The 16,590-nt window shown below is 68.2% G+C and overlaps 5 protein-coding genes across 5 annotated transcripts; 3 read left to right on the top strand and 2 right to left on the bottom strand.

Annotated features, from left to right (window-relative positions):
- Positions 1–560: 560 nt before the first annotated feature.
- Positions 561–1,822, top strand: RHOBADRAFT_51213 (uncharacterized protein; the record flags this gene model as incomplete). The annotated part of the gene is made up of 3 exons (XM_018415717.1): positions 561–583; positions 654–1,118; positions 1,230–1,822. The coding sequence occupies 3 exons, from the start codon at positions 561–563 to the stop codon at positions 1,717–1,719; spliced, it is 978 nt and encodes a 325-aa protein (XP_018273388.1). The 3' UTR covers positions 1,720–1,822.
- Positions 1,823–1,874: 52 nt separating this feature from the next.
- RHOBADRAFT_51212 (uncharacterized protein) lies at positions 1,875–3,338 on the bottom strand (the record flags this gene model as incomplete). The annotated part of the gene is made up of 3 exons (XM_018415716.1): positions 1,875–2,919; positions 2,982–3,045; positions 3,115–3,338. 3 exons carry the CDS (start codon positions 3,336–3,338, stop codon positions 2,200–2,202), a joined length of 1,008 nt encoding a protein of 335 aa, XP_018273387.1. The 3' UTR covers positions 1,875–2,199.
- A 2,174-nt stretch (positions 3,339–5,512) lies between these two features.
- RHOBADRAFT_11395 (glycoside hydrolase family 18 protein) lies at positions 5,513–6,227 on the top strand (the record flags this gene model as incomplete). Its single annotated transcript, XM_018412046.1, has 3 exons — positions 5,513–5,680; positions 5,766–5,991; positions 6,076–6,227. Coding segments are annotated over 3 exons (546 nt in total), but the record flags the coding sequence as incomplete, so codon positions are not given.
- Positions 6,228–8,111: 1,884 nt separating this feature from the next.
- On the top strand, positions 8,112–9,912 carry RHOBADRAFT_23874 (uncharacterized protein). Its single transcript, XM_018412616.1, has 4 exons — positions 8,112–8,342; positions 8,538–8,582; positions 8,669–8,714; positions 8,747–9,912. The coding sequence occupies exon 4, from the start codon at positions 8,830–8,832 to the stop codon at positions 9,760–9,762; it is 933 nt and encodes a 310-aa protein (XP_018273385.1). The 5' UTR covers positions 8,112–8,342; positions 8,538–8,582; positions 8,669–8,714; positions 8,747–8,829; the 3' UTR covers positions 9,763–9,912.
- Positions 9,913–12,163: 2,251 nt separating this feature from the next.
- Positions 12,164–15,910, bottom strand: RHOBADRAFT_51210 (uncharacterized protein; the record flags this gene model as incomplete). The annotated part of the gene is made up of 6 exons (XM_018415715.1): positions 12,164–13,224; positions 13,288–13,417; positions 13,482–14,327; positions 14,402–14,994; positions 15,099–15,778; positions 15,839–15,910. The coding sequence occupies 6 exons, from the start codon at positions 15,908–15,910 to the stop codon at positions 12,201–12,203; spliced, it is 3,345 nt and encodes a 1,114-aa protein (XP_018273384.1). The 3' UTR covers positions 12,164–12,200.
- Positions 15,911–16,590: the final 680 nt, after the last annotated feature.

The following is a 16,590-nucleotide window of genomic DNA, read 5'->3' as shown; positions in this document are numbered from 1 at the left end:
TGGCTGTGGGCCGTGGGCGAAGCGGGGAAGCAGGCAGGGAGGGAGAGGGAGGTCGACGAGGACGAGGTCGAGGAAGGCGCGCAGCTGTGCTGGCGGGTGCTGGTGGCAGAACTGAGGTCGGACGAGCAGCCGTGGCTCGCAAAGCGCGACAGTGGTCGAGAGCTGAGGCCGTGTCGCCGTCTCAGAGGAAGCTCACGACGACGAGCAAGCTCTCGCCCTCACCCCGACCTCTGGCTGCAACGATGCACGCTCGTATCGCCCAGACCACTCGCGCTGCTGCCCGCACAGTCGGTGCCGCTGCCCGCCTGCGCACCTTCGCCGCTCAGCCCGCCCCCATCGCCTCGTCCCCCTTTGCGTGCGTCCACCTCGCCCTCTCTCTCTGCGACTCGCGCACTCGCGCTCGAGGCTTCACGGGCTCCTGTGTGTCTGCTGGAGGCGGCAGCACGGAGATGCGGGGGACATGGGCGAGCCGGTGGCCTCATCGGACCGCTCGCTCTCGATCACGGCTCGACGCGGCGTCAAGGTGCCAGGCAGGACGCAGCAGGGCCCGCGAGACGGACATGGACGTGCAGGAGCGGCCTGCGTGCTGCACTCGCAGAAGCAGTCACTCTACCCGACCTCGAGCTGACCCTCGCCTCGTACCCCTTGCGCAGCTCGACCTCGCGCCTCTTCCGCTCGACCGCCTTTGCCCGCGACGAGCCCAAGCCCTCGCCCGCACCGATCGACCAGCAGGCCGCGACCGAGCTCCCGACCGAGGAGATCCCCGCCGTCTCGTCGTCGCTCGACGCCACCAAGGCCGCGACGAGCCCGACCACGCCGAGCGAGGCGCCGTACGGCCAGGAGGTTGGCGCCGCCGGTGACGACGCCGCAGGTCGCGGCGGCATCGACCCGGTCGCCGAGGCCGACCAGTCGGCGCCCGTCCTCGAGACGGACCCCGAGGCGGCCATGCTCGCCGCGCAGGCAGAGCAGGACAAGGTGTCGCGCACCGTCTTCATCGGCGGCCTCAGCTGGAACGTCGACAAGGACTGGCTCGAGGACGAGCTCCTCAAGGCGCTCGACGTCACCGAGGGCATCAACGAGGTGCGCGTCGCTCGCGACGGCATGGGCAAGTCCAAGGGGTGCGTCCGCTCTCTCTCGCTCTCTCTTCCTCTCTCTCTCTCTCTCGTGCAGCTCGGCGCACTCAGATTTACTGACTTGCCCCTCTCCCTGCCCCTCCCTTCCGTCCACAGCTTCGCCTTTGTCGAGCTGAGCTCGCCCGAGCTCGCCAAGCAGCTCACCGACTCGTCTGCGCCCGTCATCGACGGCCGCCAGACCCAGATCCAGGCGTCGACGTCGGGCGTGCGTGCGCCTCGCGCCCCTCGCACCGAGGGTCGCACGGGCGTGCGCGACAGCAAGCCGCGCAACCCGCCCGCGCCGACCATCTGGATCGGCAACATTCCCTGGTCGGCCGACGAGCTGTCGGTCGAGAACACGTTTGGCCGCTACGGGCCCATCAGCCGCGTCAAGATCCCCAAGGACGCCGAGACGGGCCGCAGCCGCGGCGTCGCGTTCGTCGAGTACGAGACGGTCGACGCGGCCAACCGCGCCCTGAGGGCGTCGCAGGAGCGCGGCATCTCGATCGACAAGCGGCCCGTCCGCGTCGACTTTGCTGCCGCGTCGAGGGGGTCCAGGCCCGGGCGTCGCGATCGGGGGACGAGCGCTGCCGGCGGGCGCTACTAGTCGCGCCGCGGGACCGGCTCGGCGAGGCTGTACCTCTGTGTCTCTCCCTCTCTCTCTGTCTGTACCACCCGCACCCTGAAACTCGCATCTCTACCTGCCTCTCTTTCGCTCTCTCTTTCTCTCGCTTTCGACGTCGAGGGCAGAAGCGCGAAAGGTCCCGAAAAGTGTTCGTCGCCCGTTCCAGAGAGAGGCGCGCTGCGCTCGAGGTTCTATCCAAAGGAAGGGGGGAGGGGTAGAACGAGCACAGCTCGTCGCACACAGGAGAGGGAGAGAGAGAGGTCCACCAGGGAGGAGAGAGCCAGACCGCGCCCCAGGCAGCGAGTCTCTTCGCGACTAGCGCGGGACGAGAGGAGGGAAAGTAGTCGTGACAGGGCGAGGATCGTCGTGAGGGAGGCGTGTCGTGAAAGGTCGCGTGTCGTAAAAGGTCGAGAGGCGAGAGCGAGAAAGGCGAAGGAGGAGGACGGCCGAGGAGGGACCGGTTCAGGCGTCGACGACGATCGTCGAGCGCTTGCTCGCGTGGCTGCTGCTACGGCGCTTCTGGACGAAGCCCGAGCCGGCAGGGTAGTCGCGCTCGCGCATGCGCGAGGCCCACTCCTGGTACGCGGCGCGAGCGCGCGCAGAGAGGTGCGCCATCGTCGGGGCCGGGGCGTCGACGGCGTCCGAGGCGGGCGAGGCGACCTCGTCAACAACGGCGGGCTCGTCCTTGGGCGAGATGACGGTGAGGTTGATGGTCGAGTTCTTGACGCCCGTCGAGCTCGAGCCGTCGGTCGAGGACGAGGTCGAGGATGACGTGTCGACGACGGCCGAGTGCGAGCCGGTCGTCGTCGAGGCCTCGTCGCTCGAGCTCAGCGACGACGAGTCGACGACGATCGAGTGGTGCCCGGTCGCCTTGTTGAGGGCACGAGCGGGGAGGATGTTGACGTGCACGGTCGAGTCCTCGATGCCGCCGGCCGCCGTGCTGTTGTCGCCCGAGGTCGAGACGTCGACGATGACCGAGTGGTCGCCGAGGTTGACCTTGCGACGAGCCGAGCGCGAGCGCTTCTTGGCGCCGCCAGACTGGTTCAGGTTGATGTTGACCGTCGAGTTGTGGATCCCGCCGACGCCGCCCGAGCCGGACGACGAGGCGTCGATGTGGATGTTGTGGTGCTGTGCCGCCGCCTGCGCCCGCTTGAGGACGGCGCGTTTCCTCGCGTCGATGACCTGCGCAGGACGAGAGAGTCAGCTCGCGCCCGGGAGGGAGAGGAAAGGGGACGAGGACGTACGGTCAGGTTGATGGTCGAGTTGCTGACGCCCGAGGACGGCGAGCGCTTCTTGCGGTCGGTCGTGCTGCGAGAGGGGGAAGTGTCAGGAGGTGTGCCGACGCTGAAAGATGGGAACGAGGAGAGCGAGGCGCACAGGTTGATGTTGATGTCGCTGCCCTCGATGGCCTTTGCGAGCTCTGCGGGGAGGACAGAGCTCGAGATGTGGTGCGACGTGACGGTGCCGTTGCTGAGCGACTTGTGCGAGATGTTGATGTCGCGCGCCGAGTGCGAGTGGGTGCCGCTGGCCGGTCGTGCGGCTGCGAGGTGGGCGACCGAGAGGAGGGACAGGAGGGCGACGAGGGTCGAGTAGAGCTGCATGGCTAAGGTGGGTGTGGGTGGGTGCAGGTGCAGGTGGTGCTGGTGGCGAGTCGGCGGTGCTGGTAGGCGAGGGTGCAGGCGAGTCGAGAGAGCTTGAAGGGAGAGTTGGAAGAGAGGAGGAGAGAGGCGAGGGACGGTCGAGCCGGCTTAAGACGGGGTGCGCCCGCCTGCTCAGCCATCTGGAGCGGTGTTCGCAGCTGTTGCACACGAGGGAGAGAAGGCGCGCGAGGTTGTGGTCGAGGGGAGAGAGGGCGAGCCGTGTGGAGAAGATGGCGGGTCGGCGGCGCGTCATCGTCTCTCGCCTCGGCTCACCGCCCGTGGGTCTGTCCAGGGCGTTGAAGACAGGCTCCTGGTCTCCAGTGAGCTTCTAGTTGTCCAGCCAGACCCTCACGAGAGCCGTGAGAGCAGCGAGGAGGCGATGAAAGGGTCGGAAGCCGGCCGGCCCCTCGGCCGAACTTGCGGGGGGGCGGCCTCGCCATTTCGCTCGATCGTTCAACTGGGGCGCTCGACTCGGCCAGACGGCGTGCGCTCTCGCAGCTTGGCTTGCTCCCTTCGTCCCCTCGCCATCTCTCTCCCTTTCGACGTCCCGCTTGGCTGTGCCAGCTTCCCCCTTCCCGCCTTCTCTCATCCTCCCTTCCCCCCACCCGAGGCCGGTTCCTCTCTCCCTCCCTCCCCTCACTTTCCTCCACCCTCTTCGACCTCGCTCTCCCACCTCGCACCGGTTGCGACCACCTCCCTCCTCGACCTAGTCGATCAGCAAGCACCAGCGTCTACCGCTCAGCTCGCCCTCGACTACTCGCCCCGCCCTTCGCCAGCGCCAGTCGCCGCCGACCTTTCACCTTCCTCGACCACCTCCCTCCCTCGACAGCGCAGCTAGCCTGCCCGCTCGCCATCGTTCAGCACCACAACCACCTCGACCCGCACACCAGCATCCTCGCCATGCTCTTCGCCGCCCCCTCCACCGCCGCCAGCCGGTCCTCGACCCTCCTTCCCTTCACCCTCCTCGTCGCCCTCCTCGCCTTCGTCAACTCGGCCGCCGCCCTCCCGACCATCCGCTCGGCGCCCGCAGCTGCACCTTTCGAGGCCCTGTTCCGCCGGGCGTCGCCCCAGGTCGGGCCAACTCGCCCCCTCGAGCGCCTCCGCCTCCGCCGCTCGCTCAACGACGTCTTCCACGGCCGCCGCAACGCCGAGGTCGCGGGCATGAAGCGCGACCTCCCCGGTCCCATCGGCGAGGTCGTCGTCGCCGCACCCGTCGCCAACCCGAAGCGCAAGCGCTCGTCCTCGCAGGTCCTCGACCGCCGCGCTCTCGGCCTCGCACCCGTCGTCGCCAACCCCAAGGCCAAGCGCTCGACCATCGCCACCGTCATCGAGCGCAGCAACGTCGTCGTCTCGAACCCCAAGGCCCGTCGGTCCGACATGCCGTCGTCGCCGATGAACCTCCGTCGTCGCAGCGCCGGCCTCCCCGAGGTCGTCCTCAACCCGAAGAAGCGCTCGCTCGCCGCCGTCTCGAATCCGAAGAAGCGTTCGCTCGACGGCCTCGGCAAGCGCGCCGTCGTCGACGCCACCATCTCGATCTCGCCGTCCAAGGCGGCCAAGCGCTCCCTGTTCGAGGTCGTCAAGCGGTTCCTCGCCGGCGCGCCTCGCGAGCTCGCCTCGGACCTCGAGCGCCGCGCGAGCAGCGACGCGACGTTCGGCAACTCGACGACCCGCATCGGTACCGTCAAGATCGTCCCCAACCCCAAGTCGCCCTCGTTCTCGACCGGCGGCTCGTCCTCGTCCTCCTCGACCGTCGTCTCGTCCACCTCGTCGGCCGCTCCGACCTCGACCACCTCGCGCGTGTCGACCTCGACGTCGGCAGCCCCGTCGGCGACTGCGACCTCGACGGGCTGGCCGACGAGCGGCGGCCAAATCGCCGGCGGCTACTACCCTGACTGGGTCCAGGACGTCATGCCGCCCGAGAAGCTCAACTACAAGATGTTCGACCTCATTAACTACGGTGCGGCCTCTTCTCTCTTTCTCTCGTCAGTGCGCCGTCGTCGAGAGTCGTCGACTGACCCGCTCTCCCCATCCTCCTCGTCCTCCTTCTCCCTCTCACAGCCTTTGCGCTCCCGACCTCGGACTACCTCGTCACCCTCCCCGACTACTCGGGCAGCATCCTCAAGCGCGTCGTCAAGATGGCGCACGGCAACAACACGCGCGTCAACATCGCCGTCGGCGGCTGGACCGACTCGGTCTACTTCTCGGGCGCGGTCGCGACCTCGTCCCGGCGCGCCAAGTTCGTCCAGTCCATCGTCGACATCGTCAACAAGTACGACCTCGACGGCGTCGACATCGACTGGTGCGTCTCGCTCTCACTCCTCTCTCGCCCCAGGCGAACCCTTACTGACCTCGCTCCCCACCTCCTCCTTCTCTCGTTCGCGCAGGGAGTACCCGGGCACCAACGGCGCCGACGGCAACCAGGTCTCGAGCTCCGACACGGCCAACATGCTCAAGTTCCTGCAGGCGCTCCGCGCCGCCCTGCCGCAAAAGCTCCTGTCGACCTGCACGACCCAGTCGGCCTACGTCGGCGCCGACGGCAGCCCGCTCACCGACGTGAGCGCGTTCGCCAAGGTCCTCGACCACATCCTTGTCATGAATTATGACGTCTGGGGCGGTGCGTCTCCCTCTCTCTCTCTCCCTTGTCCTCCCTCACTCCTCGAGCGCCGTTCTGACTCGTCTCCTCCTCCCTCTCCTGCAGCCTCCTCGACGCCCGGCCCCAACGCTCCTCTGCGCGACGACTGCCCGGGCAGCCTGCAACCCGGCGCCAACATGCAGTCGGCGATCGACACGTGGACCAAGGCGGGCATGCCGGCGAGCAAGATCCTCATGGGCATCCCGGCCTACGGCTACGTCTCGTCGTCGTCGGCCACCTCGCTCATTCACAAGCGCGACGAGGTCCCGACGACGGGCCTCTCGAACCGCCACCTCGCCAACATGCGCCGCGACGAGCGCTACATGTCCGAGGGCCACCGGTGGTACCTCGACGGCCAGGCCAAGGCCGAGGCTCGTCGTCGCGCCCGCCGCGCCCTCAAGCGCTCGGAACGCAAGGCGGCGACCGAGGCGCTCGCCAAGCGCGGCAGCGTCATCGTGTGCCCCAACGACCACTCGGGCAAACCGTGCGCCGGCGTCACCGGCCAGGACATCTCGGGCATTGACTGGAACCCGCTCTCGACCAACTCGACCGGCGGCGGCTCGCCTGGCGGCAGCGGCGACGGCGTCTTCCAGCCGGGCCACGGGCCGGGCAAGGTCGGCACCGGCAGCCTGTCGGGCCTCGAGGGCAACCAGATCCAATTCGTCGACCTGATCAACTACGGCGTCATCGTCAAGGACCCGACGACGCTCGAGTTTGTCGGCACCAACGGCTACACGCGCAAGTGGGACACGTGCTCGTCGACGGTGCGTCCTTCTCCTCCCTTGTGGGCCTTCCCAAGTTGAGCTCGCGACTGACTCGCTCTCTCCTCCCCTCGCAGCCTTTCCTCTACAACAAGTCGCGCAAGGTCGTCATCACCTACGACGACCCGCACTCGCTCGGCCTCAAGGGCGCGCTCGCGGCGGACCAGAAGATCGGCGGCATGCTCATGGTGCGTCTTCCTCCTCCTCCTCTCCCTCGATCCCCTCTCGAGCTCGACACTAACTCTTTCCTCTCGTACTCGCAGTGGGACCTCTCGGGCGACACGCTCGATTTCCAGCTCACCCAGTCGTACCGGTCTGCGATGGGCCTCAAGCCGCTCGGCGTCTGAGACGCTCGGGCCCCTCCCTCTTCCCTCCCTCCCGCTGCCTGGTGCAGCGGCGCGACGCTCTCGCTAGTCGAGACCGTCGTGGTGGGCCTTTCTCGTTCGAGGTAGAGACGCTGGAGCGGCCTCTCCTCCCTGTTTATAGCGCTGTGCGCCCCCTCGTTGTCTTCCTCTCCCTCTCCCTCTCATCGTCATCTTTTGTCCTCTCGCATCCGCATCCTCTCTTGTTCCCCTCTTGGCGTAGATCTATCCCTTCACGACGCGGCGCAGTGCGCCGCAGCTCGACCGCCCGGCGCTGCTCCTCGAGGGACGGCGCCGGCTGCAACTTTACGCGCGAGGAGGTCCCGAGGCTGAGCTTGCTCGCCGGGATGCTCCTCTGTTTCTACTGCACTCTCTGTCTCTCGTTGCGAGTCGAAGCAGCTAAAGCAGAGAGCGCCTCGTCGAGCGAGAGAAAGGTGCGACTCGGTTTGAGCAGGCCGAGATAGGCAGCTACGCGCGCGCCTGAGCAAAGTCCGCGGAAGCACCGCCTCGAGGAGGAGCTCGGTCCCTTCTCCACACAGTTTCGAGCTCGCCCGCCAGCCGGCGCGTCCGCCGACTGAGCTCGCTCAAGCTGAACCTCCCCTCTCCTCCCTCTCCCCATCCACTCTCCCCACTTCTCGTGAGTCGAGCATCGCTCCAGCATCGCACGGACCACACTCTGACCTCTCCCGTCCCTCCTCGCGCTCCCCCCTCCCTCCCCACCGTCCTCCCACCTTTCCCACCCCCGCTCCGCACCGCCCTCCCCTCCCTTCTCTCGCCGCCCCCGTTCCTCCGCTCGTGCCCGGTCAACGCCCATCCCCTCTCCTTCTCGCACCGCAGCCCCACTACATTCATCATGGGCAAGTCCACCTCCACCAAGCCGACCAAGGAGTCGAAGAAGGTCAAGTCGTCGGCCACCGCCGCCGCGACCAGCACCCCGGTCAAGGTCGACAAGAAGGCCGAGAAGAAGGCGGCCAAGGAGGCGGCCAAGAAGGAGGAGGAGCGCAAGAAGCGCGAGGAGGAGGAGGCGGCTAAGGCGGCTGCCGCCGCCGCCGCCGCCGCCGAGGAGTCCTCCTCCGACTCGTCGGACGACTCGAGCGACTCGGACGACTCGTCGGACGAGGCCAAGCCGGCCGCCACCAACGGCGCCGCCGCCGCCAAGAAGGACGACTCGTCGGACTCGGACTCGAGCGACTCGGACAGCGACGAGGAGGTGCGCCCGCTTTCTCTATCTCTCACTCTGCCTGTCCTTCCACGCACCGTCGTACTGACTCGCTCTGCCCCGCCACAGCCCGCCAAGACCGTCAAGGCCGCCGCCACCAAGGCGACCGAGGTCGTCGGCAAGGCCGTCGCCAACGGCAAGCAGGCCGTCGGCAAGGCCGCCGCCGCCGTCGCCGAGGCCGCCGAGTCGTCGGACTCGTCGGACTCGGACTCGTCGGACGACGAGGAGGAGGTGCGCCCACCGTCCTCGCCCTCTCCCGCCTCGGCCCCTGGACCGTCCCTGACTTCTCCCTTCCTCCTTTCCTCGCCTCGCAGAAGCCCGCCGCGGCTGCCGCCAAGGACGACTCGTCTGACTCGGACGTGCGTCGCCTCTCTCTCTCTCTTCCCCTCGCCTAGCCGTTTCGGGACTCGCCCTGACCCTCTCTCCCTTGCCGCGCTCGCAGTCGTCGGACTCGTCGTCGGACGACGAGGACGAGAAGATGGAGACGGACGCCCCGGCGCCCAAGGAGTCGAAGAAGCGCGCCGCCGAGACCGACGAGGCGCCGGCCAAGAAGGCCAAGGTCGAGCAGGAGGGCGAGCCCGAGTCGACGACCGTCTTCGTCGGCCAGCTCTCGTGGAACGTCGACAACGACTGGCTCCAGAGCGAGTTCGCCGAGTGCGGCGAGGTCGTCTCGGCGCGTGTCGTCACCGACCGCGACTCGGGCCGCTCGCGCGGGTTCGGCTACGTCGAGTTCACCACGGCCGAGGCGGCGCAGAAGGCGCTCGAGCTCGCCGGCAAGGAGGTCGACGGCCGCGCCATCAAGGTCGACGTCACCACCCCTCGTGCCCCTCGCGACGCCGCCCCGAAGAAGGTGTTCAACGACCAGCTCTCGGGCCCGCCCACCACCACCCTCTTCGTCGGCAACCTCCCGTTCTCGGCGTCCGAGGACTCGGTCTGGTCGGCGTTCGCCGACTTTGGCGACGTGTCGTCGGTCCGCCTCCCGACCGACCCCGAGTCGGGTCGCCCCAAGGGCTTCGGCTACGTCGAGTTCTCGACCGTCGAGGGCTCGACCGCCGCCGTCACGGCCGGCGGCCCCGAGTCGTCGGGCGAGGGCGTCCAGATCGACGGCCGCAAACTCCGCCTCGACTACTCGCAGCCGCGCGGTGAGCGCCAGGGCGGCGGCGGCGGCCGTGGCGGCTTCGGCGGCGACCGCGGCGGTCGCGGCGGTGGACGTGGCGGCGGGCGCGGCGGCTTCAACGACCGTGGCGGTCGCGGTGGCGGGCGTGGCGGCTTCAACGACCGCGGCGGCGGACGCGGTGGTGGGCGTGGCGGCCGTGGCCGTGGCGGCGCTGACGGCGGGTGGTCGTCGCGCGGCAACGCTCGCACCGGCGGCGCTGCTCCGTTCGCCGGCAAGCGCCAGACCTTCGACTAGATCCCCCTCTCGTCACTGTCTCTACTCTTCTATCTCTTGCGTCCTAGACGGCGCGAGCCCTGGTTGTACTTTGTCCTCCTTCCCCTTCCTCCTCGCTCGGGCCTCTCGAGGCGCCGAGCTGTAACACCAAGCTTGCCTTGCGCTCTCATCACGTCCCGCCCTTTCTCGTTGTGAGCGGTAGATTGCTTGCCTGTCGAGAGCTGTTTACCGAGAGCGGTTGCCGAGCGACGAGGAGGAGAAGAGCGAGCGCGAGTCGTTGAATCTGCCTCGGCTCCAGGCGGCGAGGCAGGTCTCTCGCATGCTCGCTCTGTAAGTACTGCTAGTAGACCGCACCTCGCACGAGAGCAAAGCCCGCCGACAGCCGTGAGCGAGCGTAAACTCGCCCGAGCGACTCGACCTCACCCGCTCTCTCGTCCTCCCTCGGCCCGCACCGCTGCTGTGCCTTGCCGGCGCGTGTCCAACTCTTCTGCATCGCATCATCTATCCATGGGGCCTGCTCCCGCGCCACCGCGAGCGGCCGCCGAGGGCGCAGGGCGCGTCGCATCTTCATCAGCACCTCGCGTCGTCCGACCTCTCTCGGCTGGCGGCAACCGTTCATGGGCCTGTGGGCGTCGTCGTCGAGGACTATTGCAGCGTCAAGGAGACTACTGGGCCAGACGGCCGCGCTGCGCGGGCTGTGGGCGACTGGTGCGTCCACCTCCTCCTCGCCTCCCCGTGTTTGGCCCCGCTCTCCCTCTCCCCTCGCCCCCTCTGCTACCTTGTGACGCGGTGCAGGGGTATTGATGGACTGACCTGGTCCCTTTACAGGCGGAACGGCTGCGCAAGGCGAACAGGGGCGGTCTTCTGGGCGGCGCGAGGCGGGCTCTTGACCTTGAGGCGGCTCGCCTTGTCCTTTGTACGTCCCGCACACTCTCTTTCTTCCCTGCAGGACCTTCATGTGGGTCTGTGCTCCTTGCCGAGCCGCTCACTGACCCTCTCGACCTCGCGCCGCAGGTTAGTCGCGCCCTCGATGGCACCTCCCCCTTCTCGGCCTCGAAAGCTTCCCTCGCGCCCTTGCTGCGCCGCGCGACGGCGCCCTTTCCTCTCAGAAAGCTCTCCTCGTCTCTGTCGAGCGTTCCCAGACCGCGCAGAGTTCTTAATTGTCGTCGCACTCGTCCCGACGGCTCAGCGAGTCGAGCCGTCGCGGACGGGTCTTTACGAGGCCGCGCCCGCCCTCTCGTGCCCCTGAGGGCAGCGGGCGCACTTTGGTGAGTCGCTCGCACGGCGCGCACCCCTGCGGAGCGCCCGTGCGCCCGGCCACCTACTAAAAACAGGGGGATCCTGCGCACCCTCGCTCAAACGCTGGCTCTTGATCTAGCAGGGTTACGGCGTGCTGCTTGCGCGGGATCGGACGAGGCCGTGTCTGCGATCCGATCGAGCGCTTCTCCCGAGCCAGTTCTTCTTGTAGAGCGCGAGTTATGAGCCTCGCCACCCTTCTCAAGTCGGTCGAGAGGCGGCCCGAGAGCAGCTCTTTCCTCGTGCTCCTAGCCTGGCAGTCTCTCTCTTTGGATGTGAACGAGTGCGTGCGGCGCTTACGCGAGCGCGCCGACCCCTGAAGGCGGCGCACTTCTCGTGCTTTTCTTCGACTTGCTCTTCGAGGTTGCTCTGGCTTTTCTCTCGCGAATGAAGCTCGGTCTCCTGCTCAGAGCAGACCAGTCGAGCTTGACGACGTCCCTCTAGCGCTTCCTCGTGCCGCGAACGCACAGGCGGTGCTCGAGCACCCGAATCGCTGCGTCGCCGGCTCGATTTGAGAAGGTCGCCCTCGCGCCGCACTTTCGCTTGCTTGCACTCTCACGGTGTCACCTCTCGTGTGGCGGTCGAGGAAGCGTCGTCCTTGACAGAGAGAGAGACGGAGAGAAAGCGAGCCGCCATTGCAGAAAGGACCCGCTCAACAGAGTGCGCGCTCGTGGTCCTCGCGCACGTCCTCGACGCTGCTGTCGGTGCGCTCTGCTCTCGTGCGGGGTGCGGCTACTACTGTATAGAGCGAGCAGGCGAAATATTTGCCTCGCCGCCTGGACGAGAGGGCTGAGGCACAGTCGGCGATTCGCGCTCGCTCTTCTCCTTCTCGTCGCTCAAATGGACGGCGACTGCTCTCGGTACATGGCTCTCGACCGGAAAGCAAGGTACCGCTCGCAACGAGAGAAAGGGTGTGCCGCGCGACGACCACCCGCCGTCAGCGCCGCCACGGCCACGGCCGCCACGCCCACCACCGCGTCCGCGAGCGAGCACACCTGGCCGTCCCGTACGGTGTTGTCGTGCGTGCGACACCTGCGCTCGTCCGGATGGAAAGAGAAGAGGAGCTGTCGCAGCTTGAGAAGGTCATTTTCCACCGGGCATCTCTCGCTCTCGTTCAGTCTTGGCCGACCGAGCGCACTAGTTCTTGATGCACGCGTCTGCCGCTACCAACCGACGCTGAGGCGCCACTTGGCCGATACCTCCTCGACCCGGAGCAGGACACCTGCCGCCGCCCTCCCCGCTCGACCAACGCCGTCCTGCCCACCTCGGCGCTCCTCGCGCTCAAAGACGCCCTCGGCCCACTCCTTGACGTCGACGACGAGCGCTCCGCCGCCGCCATTGGCCGTCGACGACGACATAAGCGTGCGCCCGCCGTCGAGCTGGACCGTCGCGTCGAGCGCGACGAGGACGAGCTCGAGCGCTGCGCTCGTGACCAGGTCCTCGTCCAGGCCCGACTCGTCGTCGTCGTCGTCGTCGTCGGCGGCGCGATGCCGAGGACGGGCGGCGCGCACGGCCGAGGGCCCGCTCGGTTTGATGGCGAGGACGAAGCCGATCACCTCGGGGACGATGACGGCGAGGAAGGCCGGCGAGTGGCGCGCCGCGTGTACGAGGACGGCGAGCGTCGCGAGGAACCGACCGAGGACGATCGGCTCGAGGAGGACGGGCGCGCCGACGCCGCCGCCGTACGACCCGGCTCGCGACGACGAGAGAGACGAGGTCGCCGTGTCGCGCAGGTAGAGCCAGAACCGGTTGACGAGGGGCAGGATGAACGACTCGGCGGCGAGCGAGGTGTATGTCGGTGTCGACGAGGTGGGCTGCGACTTGGACAGGGCGGCTGATCGAGTCGTCGAGCGTGCCCGCACGCTCAGGAGCTTCTCCCTCGCGGCGCCGGGCAGTGTGCCCTCGGCGTCCTCGCGGGCGCCCGAGAGCGCCATGCGCGTCAAGTCGGCTGACATCGCCTCGAGCTGGCCTGGCTGGCGAGCGGGCGGGACGAGGCGGTGGTGGAGGGCGGGAGGGAGCTGCTTCGAGGGGAACAGGTCGGCGCTCGGCAGCGACTTGGTCGACGACGGGTTGGACGACGGGATGGACAGGCCCGCCAGCTCGCGAGCGGCAAAGGCGAGCGAGGCGAGGAGGATGTGGCGCTGCGCGGTCGAGTAGGACGTCGTGAAGTACTGCTCGATAACGGCGCTGCGGACGGTGATGAACGGTCAGGACGGGCGAGGGTGAGGGCGACGAGGACGAGGGACGTACGGAGCGACCTCGGCAGGACAGGCGACGATGAGGGCGACGAGGATCGCCTGCTTCTGCTCCTCGAACCGGTCGAGCTCGAACTGGTTCTGCAGCGCCATGATCGCGAACGCGAGGTCGACGGCGTTCTCGCCTGTATACATGCATCGCAGTCAGTGATAGTAACCTCGAGTGAGTCGAAGAGAGAGGGGACGCACGCAGTTCTCCTCCCCACCCAGCCTTGCGCCGAACGAGCGCTTCTCCCTCGCGCAGGCCCACCTCGACCCTCTCGGCCTCGCCGTCCGCCTCCTCCTTTGCGCCCTGCGGGTCCTGCCCCTTGAGGTACGCGACGAGCTCGGCGACGTAGACCGGCGGGCGCAGCTTGCCGCGCCGGCGCGTCTGGCTCGCGCTGCCGGCGGGACCGGCCGTGGCCGACGCCTGCGAGGGCAGCGCCGAGTGGTACAGCGCCGGGTCGGCCGACGCGAGCGCCTCGAGCGCCGCCTCGGACGGGCCCGGCGGGAGCGCGAACGGCTTGAGGTCGTCGTCGTCGTCGTCGCCGTCGTCGTCGTCCGAGCCGATGATCGAGATGAGCGGGCGCTTGGTCGGCGCGGCGACGACGGGCTCCTCGACCGACGACGCCTGGAGCGGGACCGTGTTGGACCTCGGCGGCGGCGGACGACGAGCCGACGCTCGAGCCTGCTCGTCATCGCCGGCGGCGAACGCCTCGCGCAGCGCGTCTGGCCACCCGTCGACCTTGCCCGACGCCGTCGCGCGCGACAGCTCGTCGACTGAGGCGCGCAGCTCGCGCACGATGCGCTGCTCGGGCTTGTCGCCGGCCCACATGTCGTCGCCGAACGAGAGCGGCTTGAGCTCGCTGTTGGGCTCGACCGTCCGGCTCGAGACGATCTCGGCGACAAGCATGCCGAGGAGGCGAGGTAGAGGAGCGACGAGGGCAAAGTGCGTCGAAACAGCGTTGAGGAACGAGGGCGAGCGGGAGAGGGTGACGAGAGAGGGATCGAGGGAGGGGAGCGAGACGACGCTCGAGAGGAAGAGGGCGGCCGTGACTGCGGGCGTGAACGTTTGTCAATAAGGTTCCGAGAGCCTGTACGAGAGACGTAGGAAGAGAGAGGGGACGCACAGCGCCGCCGACTGTCGCTGCCGCTCCGCGCCTCCTCCTTCGACCCCCAGACCTCGAGCGCCGCCTCGACGAGCGCCCGCTTGCCCTCCTCGCTCCCGCCGGCCCACCAGCTGACCGCCGGCGGCAGCATCGACGAGCTCCACCGCGCCGACGTCTCGAACAGGACGACTCGCGCCGCCCGCCAGGTCGACGACTTGCCCGGCGCGAGCGGGCCAAAGAGCGTCTCGAGGACGAACGCGGCGCCTCGGGCGGCAGCCACGACGTTCGACGGGTGACCGAGGCGCCGGTTGAGCTCCTGAAGGACCTGCCGCATGAAGCGGGCAAGGTCGCGCTCGGAGAGCTCGGGGACCGTGCGCTGCCACAGGTCGCGGTGTCGCCGGCGTTGGAGAAGCTCGTCGGCAGGCGTGGGGAAGGACGTGGGAGGGAGGAAGAGCGGGATCAGGTGGGATAGGGCGTGCGAGGTAAAGCGCGGCGACGAGAGGAGGACGACGAGCGGCTGGGCGAGGGACGAAGGGTGGACGGCCAAGTCGGCGTCGGCCGAGAGGTGCGAGAGGAGGGCCAGGTAGGACGAGCCGAAGGTGGACGTGAACGGCCTGTGAGGTGGAGGCGTCAGTCGCGCTCAGGATCTTATGCTGAGAGCGGAAGGAAGGAAGGGCTCACTCAGGGTCGAGGCCGCTCGGGTACTCGGGACTCGCACGCCCCCTTCTCCTTTTCCCGCATGACGCCCCACGCGTTTGCGGCCCGCGTCGGAGCGCTCGACAGGTGCCGCAGCGACGAGTCGAAGCGCGCAACGGCCACAGGATCGGCGCGCTCGTCGTTCTCGTCCTCGTCGCCGCTCGAGCCGACGGCGGACCGGCTGCTCGCCGCGATCGTCGACAGGTACAGGTCCTTGACGTTGAAGACGCGGACGAGCTTGGCGAGGAGGTCGGTCGCGAGCTCGATCGACCTGGGCGGGAGCGTCGACGCCGACTTGGCCGACAGGAGCGAGGAGAGGACGGCGTAGGCCGACAGGGCAATCTCGGCGCCGGAACTGGTCGATGACGATGAGGTAGACGCAAAGGATGATGCAGGCGGGACGAAGAAACGCTCGAGGACGAGATGACCGGGCTGGCTGTCGTCGGCAACGAGCGCCGCCTCCCACTCGGGCCACACGCGCTCGACGAGGACCTTCTGCACGAGCCCGAGCTGGCGCCTGACGAATCGGCGGACGTCGACAGGAGCGTCGGCGTGCCCGTGCGTGGCGACGAGGTCGGTGAGGTCGTCGAGGGCGTGGCAGGCGGCGAGCGGCGGGACGACGAGGTCGAGGAGGTGTGAAGTGGAAGCGAGTGGCTCGGCGAGTCGGGTCGCGAGAGTGGTTGTCGACGTTGTCGGGTCGTCCTGAGGGGTTCACAGGGAATCAGCTCGCAGTGCTGGCAAGGAGGCGAGCAGGGGACGCACAAAGAGGCCCGGCATGAGGGCTTCTTCTTGCCTGGCGGCGTGCGGCGACGATGAAGAAGACGCTGTGGGCATGGGAGCGCTGTGTCAGTGACTCTTTCGACTCGTGCAGGCGGGTTGTCGAGAGCTGCGTCCACTCGCGCCGAGGCGAGGAGGAGGTGGACACGCAAGCACAGCCGTGGTCCGTCTTGCGCACCGACAGGCCCTTCCTTGACCGACTCGAAGCCCTGTAGTGCCCTCTCCCAGCCCGACGAGACCGTCCTCGTCGAGAACGTCTCCCCCTCTCCGCCCCGGAATGATGAAGATGGAGGAGAGCGAGGACGCACCTGGCCCAGCTCGTGCTGGCGGAGCGGGTTTCGGAAGCTCTGTGGACGCTCTTGCACTGGTCGAACAGCTGGCTGAGCGGGTGCGAGGCGAGAGGAGGGACGAGGTCGAGCTGGCCGACTCTCTCGTGATCTCACCCTCCGCCAACATGCTCAGCGAGCGCACGCTCGGCCGCTACGAGCGCTTTTCTCTATCAAGGAGCCTGGCGGGTGTCGCCCCCGTCGTCGCCGTCACCGCACTCGTCCCAGCCGAGCCTCGAGTCGACCCGACCGACTTCGCCCGCGCCGTCGACTCGCTCCTCGCACAGTACCCGCTCTTGAGCTGCACCGTCACATCCACTGCGACGATCGAGCCTCGCTTCAAGCGCGCGACGGTCGCGGCGAGTGGCGTCCTCGTCGAGCTCTCGGACTCGGCCGTCGAGCCAGCCCAGG

This window comes from Rhodotorula graminis (assembly GCF_001329695.1).
Source record: "Rhodotorula graminis WP1 unplaced genomic scaffold RHOBAscaffold_2, whole genome shotgun sequence".
NCBI classification, from domain to species: domain Eukaryota; kingdom Fungi; phylum Basidiomycota; class Microbotryomycetes; order Sporidiobolales; family Sporidiobolaceae; genus Rhodotorula; species Rhodotorula graminis.
This window is presented reverse-complemented; position numbering and strand designations above follow the sequence as displayed.

Excerpts from the sequence above, each read along its gene's own strand:
- RHOBADRAFT_23874 (XM_018412616.1), top strand. The coding sequence starts at position 8,830 with ATGGAGACGGACGCCCCGGCGCCCAAGGAGTCGAAGAAGCGCGCCGCC.